We start from the raw sequence: 19324 nt of genomic DNA, 5'->3' as shown, positions 1-19324 counted from the left end.
CAGGGATGGTGACTCCACCACCTCCTTGGGCAGCCCATTCCAATGTCTGATCACCCTTCTGTGAAGAAATTCCTCCTAATGTCCAACTTTAGCCTTCCTGGCACAGCCTATGACTGTTCTTGCTGGTTGTCTGGGAGAAGAGACCAACCCTCACCTGGCTATAACCTCCCTTCAGGTAGTTGTAGAGAGTGGTAATGTTATGTGATAGCCTTGTATGAAGTAATATACTCTTGGATAACATTCCTGATCTGCCTGAAAGCATGACTGCCAAAGCTGGATCCCGTCCACAACCCTACCTACCATCAGCCTACAAAGTGTAAAGGAGGCTGTGAGCATGTTCTGAAGCTCAGGCAGCCTGGTGTGATCACCAGCATGACAGAATGGGTTAGGCATAAAAATTCAGTTTGAATTTCACTGTCTACTGCTACTTAAAGTGTAAGTTCGGGTTGAAATATGTGGCAGCTGTGTTTAATAATGGACATAAATGGACTTTAGAGACTGCCTAAGTGAAAAAAACCACAGTTCTTTGGAGTGAAGACAATTTGGAAAGGACATATATTAGTATGTGTATATTAGTATGTGTTTAGATATCCTTAATTAGTTTGAATTTTAAGTTGGGTAGCTAGTTCACCTGCTCACTTTTCAGTCCTTAAAAAAGTGGTCGACATCATATGCAATGCTATGACTAGCTGGGGTTTAGTTTTATGGCCTATGTAATTCTTCAGCAGCTCAGCAAGCCCACCTTCTAAACTATACTAGGCAAGAGATGCTACTAGATTAATGTCCAAGCAGTAAATGTTAATGTAGTGTCATATTCTTGACATGTGATTTTTGTGAAAATGAGACTTGCTGATATAAGACGTAATGTAAGACATCTTAACTGAAATTTACCACATTATTTCTTTAGAGAAATTTTTTGAAATGAAAAAGGGACAATGTAAAGATGCTCTTGAAATCTACAAACGATTTTTAACTCGAATGACCAGAGTATCAGAGTTTCTAAAAGTTGCAGAGGTAAGTGGCTTTCGATCTTCTGGAGGCTGGCACTTAAGTATTTTGTGATTATTTTTTGTTTGTTTGTTTAGTACCAATGTAAAATATTAATTGCACTTGTTAAGCATTTGTCTCAAAGGATCTTGGGTCAAAGTTCATCTGGATCTTGGATCTGCTTCTTCAGGTCATGTAGTTAAGCCTCCTCAGGACTTCTACATGTCTCTATGGTGCAGCCAAACTCAACTTTCCTGGTTAAATTAACAGATGGCATAACTTCAAATGTTCCAATATTTTTGAGAAATGCTGTGGTAAATGCATACTTCTAGGACAGGGTTGAACATTAGAGGAAGATACAGCAGTTGGGAATAGAAGCATGCAGGTTTTTTTAAGTCTGTTCTTTTAGTCTTTGCAGCCAGCATTACGTTAACTGTAATGTGAGATTGTCCTGGTTTTGCTCCTTGTTATCATCTTCTTATGTGGATAATAGGAATATTACATGGTTAATTAACTCCTTTGCTGGATTCTCATTTGTGGTAGTTGGCTCTTTGGCACAGGGTGCACATTTTCCATGTTTCATACTTCATTATAATGGACAGTAGTAATGAGCTGAATAAAAAGTTTGTTTCTTTGCTAATTCACTTATCTATGGAGAAGCCTGATGGACTCCTTAATGGCTTGTAATGTCAGATAATAATATTAAATTTGAGGGAGTAAAGTATTTTAGAGACACGGGTCAGCTTTTTGGACAGGGGTTATAGTGACTCTACTTCAGGATTACGAGGTGGAGTGGGGCTTGTTCTTCTTCTGCAAAAGCTGAACTAGCAGTCACTCTGAAGAACCACAGTGTGAAGCAAAAGGGCTATTAATAGAAGATTGCAGACTTAGACCTTAATTTGCTGTCCTCTGAGAAAACAGTATATGACCACTGTATTTCAGTATAGAGTATGAGGTCCATGTGTGTGAAATCAAGCTGTATTTTCTTATCCTTTTTTTTTAAATGGATATTTAATTTGTGAGGAGAAAAAAAACTGCTGCAGGTTTGAAGGTAGCTACTGGAAAGATGGACATGTCCTTTCTAACTTTGTGGTATTTTTCTAAAGACAGGGTGCATAATAGCTTTATTACGCTAATAGAAGAGCAGTTCTACTCAAAATTAGTGCCTGCTGCAGTGGAATAATGCACTTAGATTTTACCTTAACTCTTTTATCTCCACAGCAAGTTGGGATTGACAAAGGTGATATCCCTGATCTTACACAGGTAAGCTTCTCTTGTAGTCTTTTTGCATTTTATTTTAATAAAATGCAAAAATTATTTTGCATTTTTATTTTAATAAATAAAAGTTCTGTAATTAGGAAAGCATGTCAGGAATGCAAATGTTTTTGAAGTCATACCACCTAACGTGCTGTAGCTGCTCGTCCATTTTAAGTATCACTTGCAAATTGGCCTGGGTGCCCAGCTTTGTGTTTATTGTGAAGAGGATATTTACTTAGAGGAGGAGATTCATGCTGAAAAGTTCACCTGTGGCAGTTTTGATGCCAGTAAAATTGGAAATAAGAGCAAACCAAACTACTTAGCAGCTGCAAACCCCAACTGCTCACATAGTTTTTGTTCATGCAGTTTTTGATAGCCTCTTGAAAGCCTGGTTTAAATCAACATCAGAATAGTGTCTCTCTCAGTTAAACGCCACTTAAAAATTCTGAAAGTGAGACATCGTGAGAAGGTGGGGATTGTTAATCTTTATGGATTTCAGATACAATGGGGCTATAAAGTCTGGCCACTCTTTCAGCAGACAAAACCAGTGTGTGCAATATCAGACCTAATCTTGAAATAGCTGATGCAGTGTTTTCCCCTTACTCTGTACCTCAGGGGCTCTTTTATAACACAGTGGAGTCAGTGATGAACTAAGTCCTTAAACCAGGAGAAATCACCTGGAGCCTAGTTAATGAGATATACTTTATTTTTTCTGTGGCACTTTTATCTGCTTCTGCTTGTGTTGCACCAGCCTGTTCTGTGTCCTTAGTCAGTACTGCACTTACTCAGCAGCACCTTAGTTACTGCTACCTTCCACCCCATGAGGCAACACTTTAGATTAGAACAGTTCTTTCAGAAAGAAGGGGTCTCCAATGGTCATCTCATCCAACTTCCTGACCACTTCAGTCTCTGCTCAGGTAGTCCCTCACAGCTGTATTCTCCCAAAGGCTGCTTGGGACTCACTTGGCTCAGGCTAGCCTGAGACATGCTGTATAGCCTGTATATGAGACCTTGACAGAGTATTTCAGAGAGAAATAAATAAAAGGTGAATAATTAAACTGAATTTCAGCTAATAATTAGTACATAATTCTATGTAGTATCAATGGTACACCTAAATTCCTGTAGCAAGCCATGGCAACAGTGGTAGTATTCTGCAAGAGATTGGTGGTGTTGACACTCCATGTGTAGATACTCTGTAAATCTAGACAAGTGGTCCCAGTAGTGTAATTCAAGCTGATAGTTGTCATCTTTGGACTTTATAGTTTGGTTGCAGAATTTTGGAGGCTCAGAAGGCATCTTAGCAGCTAAAAATCTTGGCTCATTTTTATTTACTAGCATTTCCTAAAATATGACAGTTCTGCCCTTAGTAGCTAGTGGGGATCCCATATCTAAGGTTCCTGCACAATACTGGCTGATAGATTATCTAATGTTAAAGCAGTATCTAGAAGAAATTAAGCAATCTTCAGTGTTGCAAACTGGGTACCAGATAGTATTTCCTTTCCAAATTGTTGCATCTGAGTAGAAATTTTCTGAGGCATCTTCTCTGAGTTCTGTTTGATAGGTAAGTTTTATATTATCTTGCTGGTTTTTAAGAAACCTTTGACTAATATATTGGAAAGCTGTATAAAATGTCTAGAGGTAACTGGTAACAGTAAATCATGCAATTTTTAAAAAAATCTTTTTTTTTAAACATAGCTTTTACTTACATGTTAAAGCCTCACAATGTATATCTTACAGTATAGCCTTTTTGAATACGTAAAAATCTGAATCTCTCTGAAATTTTTAGTTTGTTTTACCTTTCTTCTTTTGCTTTCTGCTGGAGAATTCTTATAACTAGGTCACTTGTGTTTAACCAATTCTTATTATGCCCAAATGAATTAAAAGTTAATAAATATGCCTGTAAAAGCAGCAAGGTCAAGATGTCTCTTCATTGCTTATATATGTAGGAGGTATTTAAACTCAATCTGTCATTTAAGATTATTTCGAGCGTTTTAAATTTCTGTATGTGTTAAGTTACTAGTTTTAATGCTGAAATGAATATGCAGACACTGTGCATTGTACACCTGTGCATTGGCACTAGCAGGTGCTATGCATCCTGAAATATCTGATTCAGCCAGCTGGCTGGTTTTTCAGTATAGAAGCAGAGGATTGGCTGTTTCCAAGCATCACAAACTGACTTGTTTGATAATTATGTCTGCCCTGAAATTAAAGATGTTATTTATGAAAACATCATAGGTATTGCTGTCGGGAGTTATGGTTGATCTGAAAGAGACTGGTAAAGAGAATTCCCTGTTCAGAGACTGATGAACTGATGAACTTTTAACCCTGATGAAATATTCAATTATTATATGCTACTGTGTCTCTCAAGGGTTTCTCCCCTGCTTGTTGGTTTTGTAGAAGTCTACTTATCCAGACTCTATTTTTATACTGGAATAGCTAAGCCCAGTGTGCATTTACAACTACTTTTTCTATCTGCCATTGTAACAGCAAGTGCCTGTGGGTATTGGCTGCTGACCACAAAAAGGTTGCTTAAAATAAAATCTAAGATCAGGGATGCCTGAAAAAGCCTAGTTTTTTTATAGATGTCTAAAATAGAAATGTTTCTGCACTTCAAGCTAGCTGCACAGTAACCTCTGCCAGGGTACCATTTTGAGAACAGCTGTAGGGTTTTGTGATGTTGGGAGTCTTGAGCCAAAGGTAGCTCCTTCTGGGGGCATTGGAAAGGACTTTGTTTTGTTTAGGCTGCAAATGCTTTCTAATCCTCTGGTCATGAAAGGGGTGTTGAGGGATCTGACTACAAGCAAAACTAAGTGTGACCTTGAACCCATGAATCTTAAAATCAGCCCTGTGGATGCCTTGTGCTGTTGTCCATGTTTAACGCTGATTTAAAGCATGATGAGTAGCACATCATGGATTTAGGCTTCAGGTGCTGTGTAGTGGAGGTAAACATTTTCTCTCTGCAAATTTGGATGCGGTAATACATTTTTGAAAACTGGCTTTGCCTGAATACTTCTAGCATGGAAATCCACTGTTTCCACACTGATGTAAATAAAGTAACTGCATGAGCATGCACATCATGGACTTCAGGGAAGTTGGTGCTGGATTTCAAACTGTGCTTAGATCACTGCAATACACTGAGGTGTGTATCTTTCTCTTCACTTTCAAGGCTCCCAGCAGTCTCATGGAGACCCTTGAGCAACATCTAAACTCACTGGAAGGAAAAAAACCTGGCAACAAGTAGGTATATATGTTGTACCATGTATCTAGGCATAATAGAGATAGTGTGAGATTACTTAATGTTTATGTTTGCCTTCCCCAACCTTCTTTTGTCTCTTAGCTAGAAAATAAGACAAGGCTTTTCCTTTCCTTTACAAAGTCATCTTAATGGCAACCTTTTCTTTAATTAGTGGGGGTGGGGGAAATGCACAGAACAACTAGACACTTTCCAAAATGAACCAAAATTACTTGAGGAAAACTAGAAGGAACTGGGGATTTTTGTACTGCTAAGGCTTTTATCATCAAAATCTATTTCTTTTCTAATGATTTTTCATCTTCATACTAGATACTTGCCATGGCTAAGTCTAGGAAGGATTAAGCTAAACCTTTGTTTTCTCTTTTACTGTTGCTATCCTTGCAATTTAGTGAAGGGTAAGTACATACTTTTACACATCACTTGCTTGCAGGCATGGTTATGTGTATTTTTAAAAGATTTTCTTGAACACTTAGAAATAGATATTTTTCTTTGAGTTGAGCTAAACTGTTCTTTGCTTTTGTATATAGTCATTAAGTTATTTTTTTGTCATTTCTGTGATTAGAAGATCTGGAAATCTGCTAATTTGTTCTATAGCTCTTAGGGCTTGCCCAATTCAAGTAACTTGTGGGATGGATGCTAGTTCAATACTGGTGCAGCTTTATCTTCAGCTCCTCCTTTCATCTCTTAGATCAAAGCAGCTCTAAAAATATGTAGCAGTATTTTCATAACTCATAATGAAAGCAAACAAATACACTGACGTGCATTTTGAGTTATGATTAAGGCTCTGTCAGTTACTGTTAGTGTGATTTTTGTGCATGTGGGAGAACTTTCAGCTTGAACTTTCCAAATCACTGTTTTCATACTTTTAAATGTAGTTATTTTCAAGTAATTCTGACTTTCTTTAAAAGAAAGTAGAGTTTGAAAATTTGCTGACACATCCTCAGAAGACTTATGTTAGAGAACTGCTTCAGTATTGGTGGTGTTCTGCTGCTGCTGCTGCATGGTTTTCTGAAATGGTGACATCTTGCCCCAGTAACTCCTTCCTGCTGGGTCCTGTAGGCCCCAAAGCAAGATATTTGCATGCATCTCTGCATTTCCTCCATTTAGTAGAGCTTATTTAAAAGGCACAATAATCCTGTGATGCCAGTTAGCTTAAAAGATTAATTTAAGATTTGAAGTAAAATTTGCATTCCTTGTCTAAAGTGGCACATGGAAGTTTGAGAACTGTAGAGGGCATGCAATTGAAGAGATCTTCAGAAAGCTTTCATGCTTAGGTTTTGGTCTTTTTGCTGGAGTTTTGATGACCAGAAACATAGTTTCAAAGCTGTACTTATCTGAAAACCCCCTTTTTTTTCTAGATCTGGGGCTCCTTCTCCTCTGAGCAAGGTAAATACTGCCAATTGCTATACTAGATAATTCTTGTTCAGGTGATATTGTTTAGAACATTGCAAGGAGCTAAATTTCCATCTCTTAATCTACTTTGTAGACTTTGCCACCTAATTGACAAAATTAGATCTTTTAATGTCTTTATAAACAGTGGTCCCCTAAGAGCATGTCACTCTTCTGAAGGGCTGCAGTGCTTATACCAGTCAAGATGCTAAGGAACTTCACCTGGATGTGATGACTGCTCCTTGAGGAAGCATAAAAGATTTTTATCTCAACTTGTTTTGTTTTTTTTTTGCTTTCACTCCACCTTAACTCTCATGTCCCCAAGAAACTTGCTCCAGGGTATTTCTCCTCCAAATCCTTCACTCCTTCCGCAGCTTTTTAGGAGGGAGTTCTGACTCTTTTAAAACCACGTTCATGTGAAAAGATAGGAAGAAAGGAAGAGAATTTTCATCCATTATACCTAGTTTCAGAAATGACCTTCATTAGTGAGACTGCTGACCTTAATTTAAAGCAAGAGTTGCCAGTGAAAATGCTTTGGTTTGAGTGTCAGATAAACTAATGAGCTTTATGGTGTTAGTAATAGTAGCTCCTGGTATCCCTGGAGCATTGCCAGGGGCCATAGCTGTGTCTCATAATGGGTGCTTGGGAGGAAAAACCCAGTGAATTCTTCTGAATCTAATGCAGGGGGTTCAATGCTTGATTCTAGAGAAAACTCTTAAATTTCTTTCTGAAAAGCCCTTTACTAAAAAAAACCACAGCAAAACCAAATGAAAAAAGCAAAACAAAAATGTAGCCCCCACAACTCTGTTGTTTACGAGAGGAGTTGGTGAGAACTACATGATGGCTCAGAAAGTGTTCTTACGGCTTTAACCACATCTTCCTTGATGCACATGAGGGACTGGGACCATTGTAGTCTCAAACCTTACTAAAGCTTTGAGGAGAGTCCAGAAAGCTTACACCCATCTGCTAGAGTTATGATGATGGAATGGCAGTAGAAGAACTCAGGAGAAAATCTCTTTGAATCTGCCATTCTTTTTCCTTCTTAGAAGTGGTCAGAATGGCAAACAGTACTAAAATTAGGACTTGTTTTCAGTTAGGTAAAAGATCTCTAGCATGTGAGATGCTGTACCAAAGCTTACAGTATCTTTTGGAATTAAATTGACACTCTACAAGGTAACTTGAGTCTTCAGGTTCACAGAGGATTTGCAATATACTCTCCTGGGAGTCTGTCCTTGCCATACTTGAAGTATCTTTATCCAGAATTGGAGCAGCTAATGAAGCAAAGTCATAGGATAAGCTGTCTTTTGTATCTTCCCAAGGACTTAACCCTGAGCACTGTTGGTGGCTCTTTAAACTCTCTTCTGAAGGTTTACAAACACACTTTTAACTAGTTTCTAACCATTTCTCTTCTCTCATAATTTCTCTGGTTAGAGTACTGAGGTACTGTTGTGGACAAACAACTATTTCATTCCATAGACAAAATTAAGAGTCTGACAGTTATAGAAACAACTCCTTTAGAATAAACCTTGTAGAAACTTTTTTCCTTCTTTGAAGTCACCTTGGGGTTTCTTAGCTCTACTACCATCTGAACACTTAGTCCAGTCTTCCTTAAATTATTCAGAGGAGAAAACAGCTCACAATAAAAAAGACATTATGTCAAAATTGGGTTCTTAAAGTATGTGCATCTGTGCATGAGCTGGTTGGGGAGAAATGCTGGTATATTGAATGTATATTTAAAATGTTTCTCCAGTCTTCTCCAGCCACAACTGTTACATCTCCTAGTTCTACTCCAGCAAAAACTATTGATACATCTCCTCCAGTTGATCTTTTTGCAACTCCATCTACAGCTGCTCCAGTCAGGTAAGTTAAAAAGTGTATTTCAGTTACTGAGCTTGATGTAGGTACCAAAGTCATTTGTTTGTTATTTAAATGTTCTAGATGAACAAGATCTGATTTCCTAAGTAAATAACTCACTGGCTTAATCCATAGGAATTCTGCCAATTCTCTTCTACTTAAAGCCAGTTCATTGCCTGGAAATGCAGAGTTCTTGCTTTCTGACATGGCATGATGAAATATGGAAGTAGAACGGTGCTGGTTTCAGTCACAACAGTTATTTTCCCTGTTGTCAGGCACCACCTGGAATTTTTCATTTTCTGTTTTGGGTATTGTGGTGGGGTTTCTTTTGGTTGGTTAGTTGGGTTTGGGTTGGGGTTTGGGGTTTTTTTTGTTTGGTTATTTGGGGTTTTTCAAAAGAATTTTAAGTCACCTAGGTCTGTGGTAATACCATTATCAGGAAGTGGAAGTAAGTTAAGGTTCCCATGCTGGGTTGTAGCATATTCTTGGGTGCTTACTAGAGGTGCTTAAAGCTGCTGCTCTAATCCTAAAGCCCGAAAAAAAAATCTCTATGTCATCCAAACTAAGGTTGTTGATTACTCTATCCAGTCATGACATAAAAAAAAAAAAAAATTGATTGAAATGGACAAATTCCTCCAGTATTTAATGGCTCTATTCCTTTTCTTGGCAGCTCTTCCAAGCCATCCAGTGATCTTTTGGATCTTCAGCCAGATTTTGCCGGTACTGGGCAGGCAGCTCCAGCACCTGCTCCTGCGGGCGCTGCTGCTGCTGCTGCTGCTGCTGGAGGCACTTCATGGGGAGGTAGAGAAACCTCACTGTCAGCATCCCTTCTTGCAGTCTCCATCTTCTTGCCTGGCTGAACTGAAATCTGCCTCTTTCTCTGCTAGCACAGGATGTTCCCAACTCACTCCCAGGCTTCTGCTGACCTGACAGTCAGGCATTCCTCTGCAGCACAAGGCTGCTGCTTCTTTCCAGGGATATGCATAATAGTATAAGCTGCTTATAAGGGCCTGACTGCAAAGCTGAGGGAGCCAGGATTATGTGACTAAAAGTGAGCAGGAAGGGGATGGATGAAGGTGAGCAGGTAGGGTAGGCACTTCAAAACAGAAGAAGCAGAACTGCTTGCGTGTTTATTGGCAAGGTGGGGGCAGAAATAGCTCTTCTGTTCGTGGAGCAAAGGCCATAGATCAATAGGAGGAGAAGCAGAAATAGCTTTTAAATCAAAAATGCATGCAAAGCAAATGGTGGCAACTTAGTTCTGCTGCAAGCGTAATTACCTCTGACAAGCCTTAACATATTTTAATAACGTATCTTCTGTGTGTGCTTAGAATACTAATATGGAAATAGAAGTAGAGGGCTGGCTGCTTTCAAAAGGGAATAACTAACCATCTCTCTGAAATCTGACCCTGCTGATCCAGGCAGCAGTAGCAGCTGGTGATCTAGAGGACCACAGTAAATGTAGGCAGTGCTCACTCTTGTCCTGTTAAAACAAGGAATTAGGCCAGTAAATGTGATTTAATTTATACAGTTGTAAACCAATTGTGGTGTAATCTTAAGGGATTCTGTGTGGCAGCTTAATGAACTCACCAGCCTGCTCCCAGCAGGAATGCAACATTGAGTCATGCTGACTCTGCTGTCAGTGCTCACACTGGCTACTGGTGGCTTCTGCAGTCCCTATTTCTGTTCTTAGTTGTAGTTCATTAAAGATGACATTGTACCTCAGCCACTTCATTAAGAGACGATAGCTAGATCTGTCATGTAGACACTGTATTGCATATTCCAGTTTAATCTGTTGAATTAATTTCTTTTTGTCCCTGCAAATGTCAATTTTATTAACAGAAAGATAATCTTACCCAGACAGCAAGACCAGAGAGTCATCTATTCTAGGATGCCTGGGACTAAATATTCTGCAGTATTTTGATTGTGTCCTATTTGTCTTACTTTGACATTGCCAAGCACTGAAATACAAGCTTTGAGATGTTTGAAAGAGTATGAAAGTGCTGACTTTTTTAAGCAGTTGCTCATTCTCGCAATAATAGAAATACAAATAAATAGCCAGTAATATTGTTAAGTCTTGATTTGTATAGAAAATGAAAGCTTATTTGTTTTTTTTTTTCTTTTTTTGGACAAAACACCTGTAGTTTGGAACTTAAGTGTTTTTATTCTTCTTCTGAAGTACTAAAAACTTTAAAATTGACCAATAATGACCTTAGTCTTACTCCATGACAGAAAAGGACAGCTAATTATTTTTCAATGGCCAGAGTTGTTACTACCCTCATTAAGTATATTTCAGTCTTATCTTTCAGAATAGCATTTTGGTAACTTAGTAAGCTTCAGCTTTGTCTGCTTTACTGCTGGCAGCAGTCCAGGTATGATGACCTGTTACTGCACTGCAGTCTTGCTTTTTGTTATTGTTGTTTTTCTTTCGGTTTGGTTTTGTTGGGGTTTTGTTTTGTTTTGTTTTGTTTGAACTCTCTGACAGAATAAAAATATTTCACCTGGAGGGTAGGGCAGTACTGAGGCAGATCCCTGATGCGAGTTAGTGAACTCTCCACCCCTGGAGATTTTTCAAGACCTGACCAGTCTGAGCCAAGACTGACCTGGTCTGGTGTTGGGAGCACTGTTGTTCTGAGCAGAAGGGTGGACAAAATGACCTTCATTCCACCCAGGACTTTTGGGAGGCTGTGTAACCATTCCTCCCTGCTACTTGAGCTGCTTATTCTTCTAGGCTACAGCAAGTTAATGTGGGAACTCATGAGAAAATAGTACTAGAGGGAGGAAGCTGGAAGAAGTGCTGCAGTTCAGAATAGCCAGGAAAATGTGAATATCAAATACTTAATCTTGCAGCATTAATACATGTCAACAATAAACAGTCCTGCTTTTCTCAGTCTCGCTGGCAGTGTAGATTCTATGTATTTTGGCATATGCTATATATTCAGTATATGTGGATTACATTTGGGGTTATGTACACTGTATATTTTGTATACACTGTATATTTTGTTGTATACCTACTGTGTTCCTGAATACATAATATGTCATCTACCAAATGAACTATAACTTGTGAAAATATACACTTCTGTGGTATCAGGAGACCATCAAGATAGGATAATATGGTGCCTTGCAGCATACTGCAGGGAGAATAGATAGCCATTTAGCAGGTAGAGTAGACTACAGTATTACAAAGTGTACAGTAGGTCAAAGTCTGCCTCTTTGTGAGATTTTACTCTTGGATATAAAGGCAAACTGACTTGAATTTCTGCTCTGAACTACCTTAAAGTGTGCCTTAGAACATGGATTTGCTAACAGTATTGTTGCTTTAATATTACTATACAAAAAACCATTGTTTTTAATCATTCCCATATTAAGACTAAGTGTAAATTGCTGTGCTGGATAATTGTCACTTCACTGTATTGAGTTCTATAACATAATAATAAAAAGGCATTGAAGACTAAGCTAATAGAACCTAAAAGCTTGCCAACAGTTGGTTATTTCAAGTCTAGCTGAGACATTCACCTGGTGTGCAGTAATGGGATACCAGAGTGCTGCATTTTTAATGTACTGTTCTGCTCTTTCGGAATGATATTTTGGTTTAGTTCAGCTTGTGCCGTCAGTCTCAAGTAGAGCTCGGCCAAGGAACCAATTATGAAAATTGTAAACAACTTAAATGTAGGTTTTTGCAGCCTTTTTTACAAGAGATGTAAAATAAAGACAAGTTTGTGAAGGTAGGGCTGCGCCTGCTCAAATTGTTTTGTTTCCAAATGCTGACCCACAGTAGAGCATCAGGACTCTCTGCTTGCTGTTCAGTGTGAGTAAGATGAACCCATGACCCTGTTATGGGTACAAAGAATCTAGAAGCAGCACTGAAATACTGGTTAGTAAGTGGGAGCTGCTGAGCTCAGACTATCCTAACTACAGAATAAAAATTTTATAGGACAAACTCATTAGTTTTTGCATGTTTTTATATCTTGTAGTTGATTTTTATGTAGGCAAAACATAACTCTGTGTTTGAGCTCAATCTGACTGATCATAGAGGACATCAAATTATAGGAAAGTCTGTCATTAAAGATGCTTCATTGGCTTTCAGAAACAGTTGACTAAGGAGCCAAACTTGGAGCAGAGCCAGTCTGCTTATGCTTATGCTGTCAACATTCATACTCCTCATAGCAAGTGTTAACAGAGTTAGTTGTTCCTGCAGAGCATGTTTGCTCTATCATAAATGCAGAAAAGGCTTTTGAAGAGGAGCCGCTCTATTGATTGATTTATTTATTTTGCACTTGACAGTTGTCCCAAGTCCAAGAACCACCACCTGTTTGTCTCTCAGAATATATTTGGGGACTAGGGATGCCATGTATCATATCCTGAAGTAACAACTATTTGCAAGCTGCTCACTGCTAAAGTATCCTTGCTTTAGTGCCTGTTCTGTGAAGGGTTATAGGGATGTTCTGGTTCTGCTTTGAAGAGTTATTAAACGGAATGAGCTTTGTCATGTCAGAACAACTTCCTGAATGTTAGAAAAGCAAGTGAGTGTAGAAATTATGTTTCTAGACATAACCTAGACATGTGATTTAGAATGAACATTTGGCTAATGAACATCTTCAATCTGGCAGTTCTACTAATTACTCTGGTTTTTTTATTCTGCTGTCATTTTAATGGACAATCACTAGACCTCTTGGGAGAGGGTGAGTAGTATTTTCTATTTCTAAGACCTCTGTATGTTAAGAATCCTTACTAAAAGCTCCAGCCTTCTGGAGCTGAGCAACTGTGGTCTTTGCCTTTCCCCTTACATTTCCTGTTTGCTCTTCATTACATGGTTGCATATAGATAATCTGGCTGCACTTTCCGGTGTTACCTCGGAGCCACAGATTTCAGATCCATTTGCCCCAGAGCCTACTGCAGCTACTGCTCCAACTACTGATACTGCAACTACCACGGCTGCTGCCACTGCAGCTACCACTGTCCCTGCTGCCACTGCTGAAGTGGATCTCTTTGGAGGTTAGTTTGGTTGCTGTAGTGCTCCACACCAGTCTGTGATACAATCAAAGCAATACTGAGCTCGGCTGTGTAATAAGGCCTCTGGTTGAACCTTCTGCATAAATATGGAAAAATATATGGAAAAACTGTAAACCTTTAGACTGAGTAACCTTATGATTGAACAGCTAAAACCAGTAGTTCTCAGGTCCACATGGGGGTAAGCAGGAATTGTTTCCACATTACTCAATAACTATGCACTCTAGTACAATTTCTGAGAAAAGCAGCTGTGCTTTTGTAGTTGAAGGGGATGGATGTGGCAGTGTCCTCCCCTTCGTTATGTGTCACGCTTGTGCTGTGTTGTGTTTCTTGCTTTTCCTGCAAATAGAGTATGGAGCCAGCTGAAATTACTGCATTTCAGCAATCTTGAGTCTGGGCTTTATTTCACAAGTATTTGCAGTAAATTGAAGGGGTGATGAACTTGAACTAAATATGCAAACAATAATATGTAAAGGAAAAAAAGGAAAAATATTCTTAGAGTTCAATCGTGCTCATTCAGTTTCTAATGTTATCTGCTATCCACTTGAGTAAGAATACATTTCCCATTGTATGTTGTCAGCTTTCTTGGTACTCCTGTGGAGCAGGAGGCTTCCCAACAGCATGTCAGAAATTACATTTTTTTGGAACAATATACCAGCCCAGTAATGGAGAAACTTTCTCGTTTACCAACTGTGTTTAAGATCACCTGACCACTGGCTTTTTTCTAGTTTTGTCTTCTCTCATGCATACTTCCTGCATGACAGGGGATATCAGGAATAAGTAATAGCTTATTTGGTATCAAGACTGAATTCCAGTATCTTCCCTGTGGGACGTGTTTGTTTATCACATCTACTGACAGGAGTGTCAGAGAAGTCTCATACATAAGCAGTTTGACTACAAAGGTGTTTCCTTAAGACTGAAAATTCCCGGTTAGAAGGCTTTTTTAGGAGCGGCTTCAACAGACAGCACCAAAATATGCCTCAGTAAAGTGCTGAAAAGCCCTAAGAAAGGAATATAGCTGCTACTTGCTGCTTACCCCTCCTTTTACAAAGATTGATAATAATCCAAATGCCACAAGATCAGCCAGTTGAGATCAATCAATCAAAATTGTCATGGGCAAGGTTCTTGATGCCACTAGGAGTGAGAGAGTGTCTGCTGTTGGCTGCTCTCAGGAGCATGTTGCAGAAGCCAAGGCCTGTGCTCATTAATAACCCTGCAGATGCATAGAGTGTGAAACTTATGGTATGTAAGCACTGAGGTCAAGCCAGTCTTGGATACTACACCTTCAAATTGCATTATTAATTTATTAACTTGGTAATTTAATAATTAATTTAGTAATTAATTAATTTAGCAATAGATATATGACTTTTTGAAAAATGAAAGGATAGTTAAAGGGATAGAAATCACTGTAAACTTGAAACGGGATTAGAAAAACAACTACCTGTTCTTGATCATCCAGTACTACAGCAACAAGATACAATTTTTTTTTCCCTACCTTTTTCACTCCTCTGTGCCTGGAAAAACAGCTACTGCAAAATCATGTGCCCGCTTCCAGGCTTGTCAGGCAAAGACCAGGATGTGTTTAGTTTCTAGAGATTTAACTGATCATTAGATAACTTAGTGACGCATGTAAAGAAGTGGAGCTTCACCCTTCAGTGTGGAAAGAATTTCACTCTTGCGGTATGCGGACTTCTGTGACTTGATCTCTTCCTTTAAAGAGAATGTATTTTGTCACTCAAATACAATAAATCTCCAGTGGATTAGATATTAGATGTATACTGATTTTTTTTTTCCCTGGGACGCTTCAGAATGAAGCAAGGCTCTATTATTTATGACAGCAGAAAGCCTCTTGTTCTCAATAAGAAAAATCTCTAAACACACTCAGCAGTAAAGATACTTTTGCAGTGCCTTCAAGACACCCAGTGGGCAAACCCTTTTAAGATCCATGAGTCTGTATTGAACTTCCATCTCTCTGCTCATGGTTTGAGGTTTTGTTTTTTTTTTTTCCTGAAGGCTGTGTAAGTATATTCTAGCATCATATGCTAACATTCCTTGTTGCCTTAAGACTGTGTCCAGCGCTAGAAGAGGTTGTTTTTGGGCAGACACTGCTACTCTCTAGTGTTTGTGATGCTAGACATGCTTACACTTAATCCTATTAAGTAGGTATTTCACCTTTGAGGTCTACTGGAGATAGAGTCTTCAAGGTCACCTTAACTTCTTGCAGCTTGCCAGGGCTTTGTTGCTTCCCACGATTTCTTGTGGTCGGGTGCGGTAGGAGAAGGTACAGGAGCAGTGATCTCAGGAGAAAGAATGTAAAGAGTCTTCAGGAAGTGTCTGTGTAGGAAAAGAGGCTGAAAGCTGCAGGGAAAAGCTGAAGGAAGAAGCAGTAGAGGAGGCTTTGGAATAACTGTTGACTGCACTGTATGGCTGATACTTCAGCTGATAGGAGTCTGTATACTGCCTAGGGCTGGGCTTTGTCTTTGAGAGATAAGCTCTGCATTATGTATTCATTGCCAATATGGCATTGGAAAGCAAATGAGAAATGCAGGATTGATTCAGCACAGCTTTTTTAAAGAACTCCATCTCATTAAGAGGCAAACTTTCAGTGACCTGGGCCAACTTGAGGAACTCCTCATCGTGTTTCAAAGACAAGCAAGAGGAGGCTGTTTTCAAAGAGCAGCTGGAATCATTCCTGTGAAAGAGAAATGGAAAGGTAGAAGAAAGGCAAAATACCTTGATATGCCACTCAGAATTTGGGAACAGTATTTTTGGATATGTGTATTGTGCACTTGAGTTACATTTTGTTGTGGGATTACTCTGCAATCAGTGCAAGAAACAAGCCATGGCAGACACTGTGTAAATTTCAGTTATTAGGCACTAAGGTGACTTGAATTGTAAGTAGGCAGAACTATGGTCTTCCTGTAAAGAAACTGCAGGCAAAGTGATGAAGACTTTTGGCAGTTAAGGGCTAATGAATGTCCCTTATGCTGGTACATGCTGGTATAGCAAGATAGCACTTAGTTAATAAATACCAAACAACAAATACTTTGCATAATTATTATTATTATTTCCTGAGCATAGTGAAATATTTATTTATAACTCAGGTCAGGTGTTCTATGTCAAATAGTAATGAAGGGTGACTGAAGAGGGAAAAAACTCTGAAACAGTTTCTAGTGTATGCTTCAGTTCTATAATCTTTCCTCTAATTGTGACTTCCACAGGACTGTTTCACATGTTTCATAGTACATTAATGATTATAAGTCAGTTGTATCATTTGTGTGAGTAAATTTGTTACGTATTGATGCCATGGCATCAAATGAATAAATGAGATGAAAGAGATCACTCTGCAGGAACACTTTTTTTTGCTGCAGACAAGATGTATTGAAGCACTACTTCAGTGTTTAACAACTTTGAAGCCCCTTGTTTGCACATCATTTCAGTAAGAACTACATTTATGAATTCAAGTGTAATGCAGTACATAATACATACCTGTCACTCCTGGCAGATGTTCCATGCAGTGTGAACTTGCAAAGGTTTCAGCAACATCTTGTTAAGTTTTCAGGATGTCAAGAAAATCAAGTGAGGACCATTGTTACTTGATTCTTGAAGTCAAAAGCAAAATTCATTTTTTAGACAGGAGATGCAAAAATATAAATAATACAGGAACTGCTTTAAAGGGAGAAAATCTCTTACACTGCTCAATGTGCAAATGTAGCATTACTACAACAATATGAAGGAACAAAAAAGAAAATAAAATGTCTTTTTTAATAATAAAATATGCAGATGTAATTGTATCCATTTTTGCATGTTATGCTACATTTTAGCAGAAGGCAATTGTGCAGGAACAGCAGAGCCTTTTGAAAAGAACTTAAGCACTAACTTAATCCCAATGGCAAACCCTTGGTTTAAGCTGTGAATTGTAGGGTCACCTGTTCAGGTTGGTTTGTGTCTATATTCGTATAGATTTCTTGAACTAATCAGAGTTACTAATATTAGGAGTTTTTATTATTATATTTTTCATTTAGATTCCAGTATGAACTTAGGTGTTTATCCGACCTGCCATTTAACCCAAGTCTGATGCTAAAAAAATTACAGCGCTTGGCAAGAACCTTACTCAGAAGTGTCAGTAGTAAATAAAGAAATAAAGCTGGTGCCAAACTGTTTCCTTGCATCTGTGGGCTGGAAGGAACTTGTGCCCACCTTAATATCTATGACTGTTACATGTGGAACTTCGATAGCCTAAATCTGGACAGGAATAGGTATCACTCTGAGGCAGAAGTGATCTGAACATAGAACTAGTGGCTAGCTCTACACATTCTGAATTTCTGCCTTAAATGTTATCTGGAGTCTATCTGGAAAGTAATTAGAAGTAGTGTTGACCAATGTCTGTGCTGTTGGCCTACAAGCTTGTGTGGGCACAAATACATTTCTTTGAAAGAGCCCAGGGTGCCCCTTCATATGAAAGCCGGCCCTGTAGTGCAAAACTGATCACACAAGATGTTACACAAAACATCTTCTCAAGCAGGATGATGCAAAACCCTTCAGTTCAGTTCTGTGCTGAATTCCTTCCACACAGTGCATGCCAGTGCCTGGTACACATACAGCACTGGGATGTTTGACTCATTCTGATGTTTTTACTTGGACAACTGCCATCCAGTTTTGTTGTTGAACAACCCTGTTACTTGAAAAATAGAATTATATTTTAAATGGCTTATTAGCAGGCCTTTTTTGCTACTAACTCATTTTAATTCTATTGTACAAGACTAGTGGGCTTTCTTCTCTTCTGTTTTGATGCATGTTCTTTTGAGCTTTTTAGATTACCTGGCACGAATTTGTTTTTTAAATGGTTGTTTTCATTTTAAAATTGACATTCAAGTTAAAGCATGTTAAGCTTTTTCCTGTGCTAATTTGACAGTGCAATTGCAGTATTCCCCAAAAGATGTTTTTAACTTGCTAATTTTTGTAGCAGTAGAAAAATATCCTTTACAAACATCTTGAAGTATTTAATCCTCATTGTGCAGTCCTTTTTTGTGGAGAAAATGCTTGCCTATGAGAATAGTCCAAATGGCACTGTCCATTAGGACTACTTCATAGAATTAAGAGCACAAATGCTGGTTTAAGCCTAGAAACAATGCTGTTCATAGCTTGAAATTTAAGCATGCCAGTTGGGAACTGGCAAGCAAAAAGAGAGTCAAAGAGCAAGTGGCAAAAAACCAAAAACAAACAAACAAACAAAAAACCCCAAAAAACTAATGAGCAAGTCATTCCAAAACCCCAAACTAGTCACTTTCTCTAACTTGGCTGGTTGGCCTAGAAGTGATCCTAAAAGGACAGACAGGTTATGGCTGGCCAGCCATTGGTTAAGATGAACAATCTTGATCTGTTTGAAGCAAGCTGAGTAAATATAACCTATGCATCACATTATGGCTTCAGAAAGATCCAGTTGGAAAACTGTTAAGAAACAAGTAAGTTCAATTTTTCAGATGTTGCATGACTGACTTGGCTCAAAGACTAGAAATGGTAGTTGCAAATATCTACCAGAGTAATTGGATTGTTATTCATAACAGTGCAAAGCAC

At 38.6% G+C, this 19324-nt stretch overlaps 1 protein-coding gene across 23 annotated transcripts in view; it reads left to right on the top strand.

Annotated features, from left to right (window-relative positions):
* The window catches only part of SNAP91 (synaptosome associated protein 91), a 63806-nt gene that overhangs the window by 26016 nt on the left and 18466 nt on the right, over positions 1 to 19324 (top strand). For 15 of the 23 annotated variants that reach the window (XM_038131184.1, XM_038131178.1, XM_038131183.1 and 12 more), the window contains exons 8-16: positions 908 to 1014; positions 2209 to 2250; positions 5411 to 5481; positions 5887 to 5892; positions 6856 to 6883; positions 8637 to 8746; positions 9411 to 9541; positions 13405 to 13419; positions 13562 to 13732. In XM_038131184.1, the coding sequence (XP_037987112.1) occupies positions 908 to 1014; positions 2209 to 2250; positions 5411 to 5481; positions 5887 to 5892; positions 6856 to 6883; positions 8637 to 8746; positions 9411 to 9541; positions 13405 to 13419; positions 13562 to 13732 (681 nt within the window). The remainder of the gene's footprint in view (positions 1 to 907; positions 1015 to 2208; positions 2251 to 5410; positions 5482 to 5886; positions 5893 to 6855; positions 6884 to 8636; positions 8747 to 9410; positions 9542 to 13404; positions 13420 to 13561; positions 13733 to 19324) is intronic. The other 8 variants (XM_038131172.1, XM_038131186.1, XM_038131185.1 and 5 more) reach the window with 1 other exon arrangement.

This window comes from Motacilla alba, chromosome 3 (assembly GCF_015832195.1).
Source record: "Motacilla alba alba isolate MOTALB_02 chromosome 3, Motacilla_alba_V1.0_pri, whole genome shotgun sequence".
Taxonomy (NCBI): Eukaryota; Metazoa; Chordata; class Aves; order Passeriformes; family Motacillidae; genus Motacilla; species Motacilla alba.
This window is presented reverse-complemented; position numbering and strand designations above follow the sequence as displayed.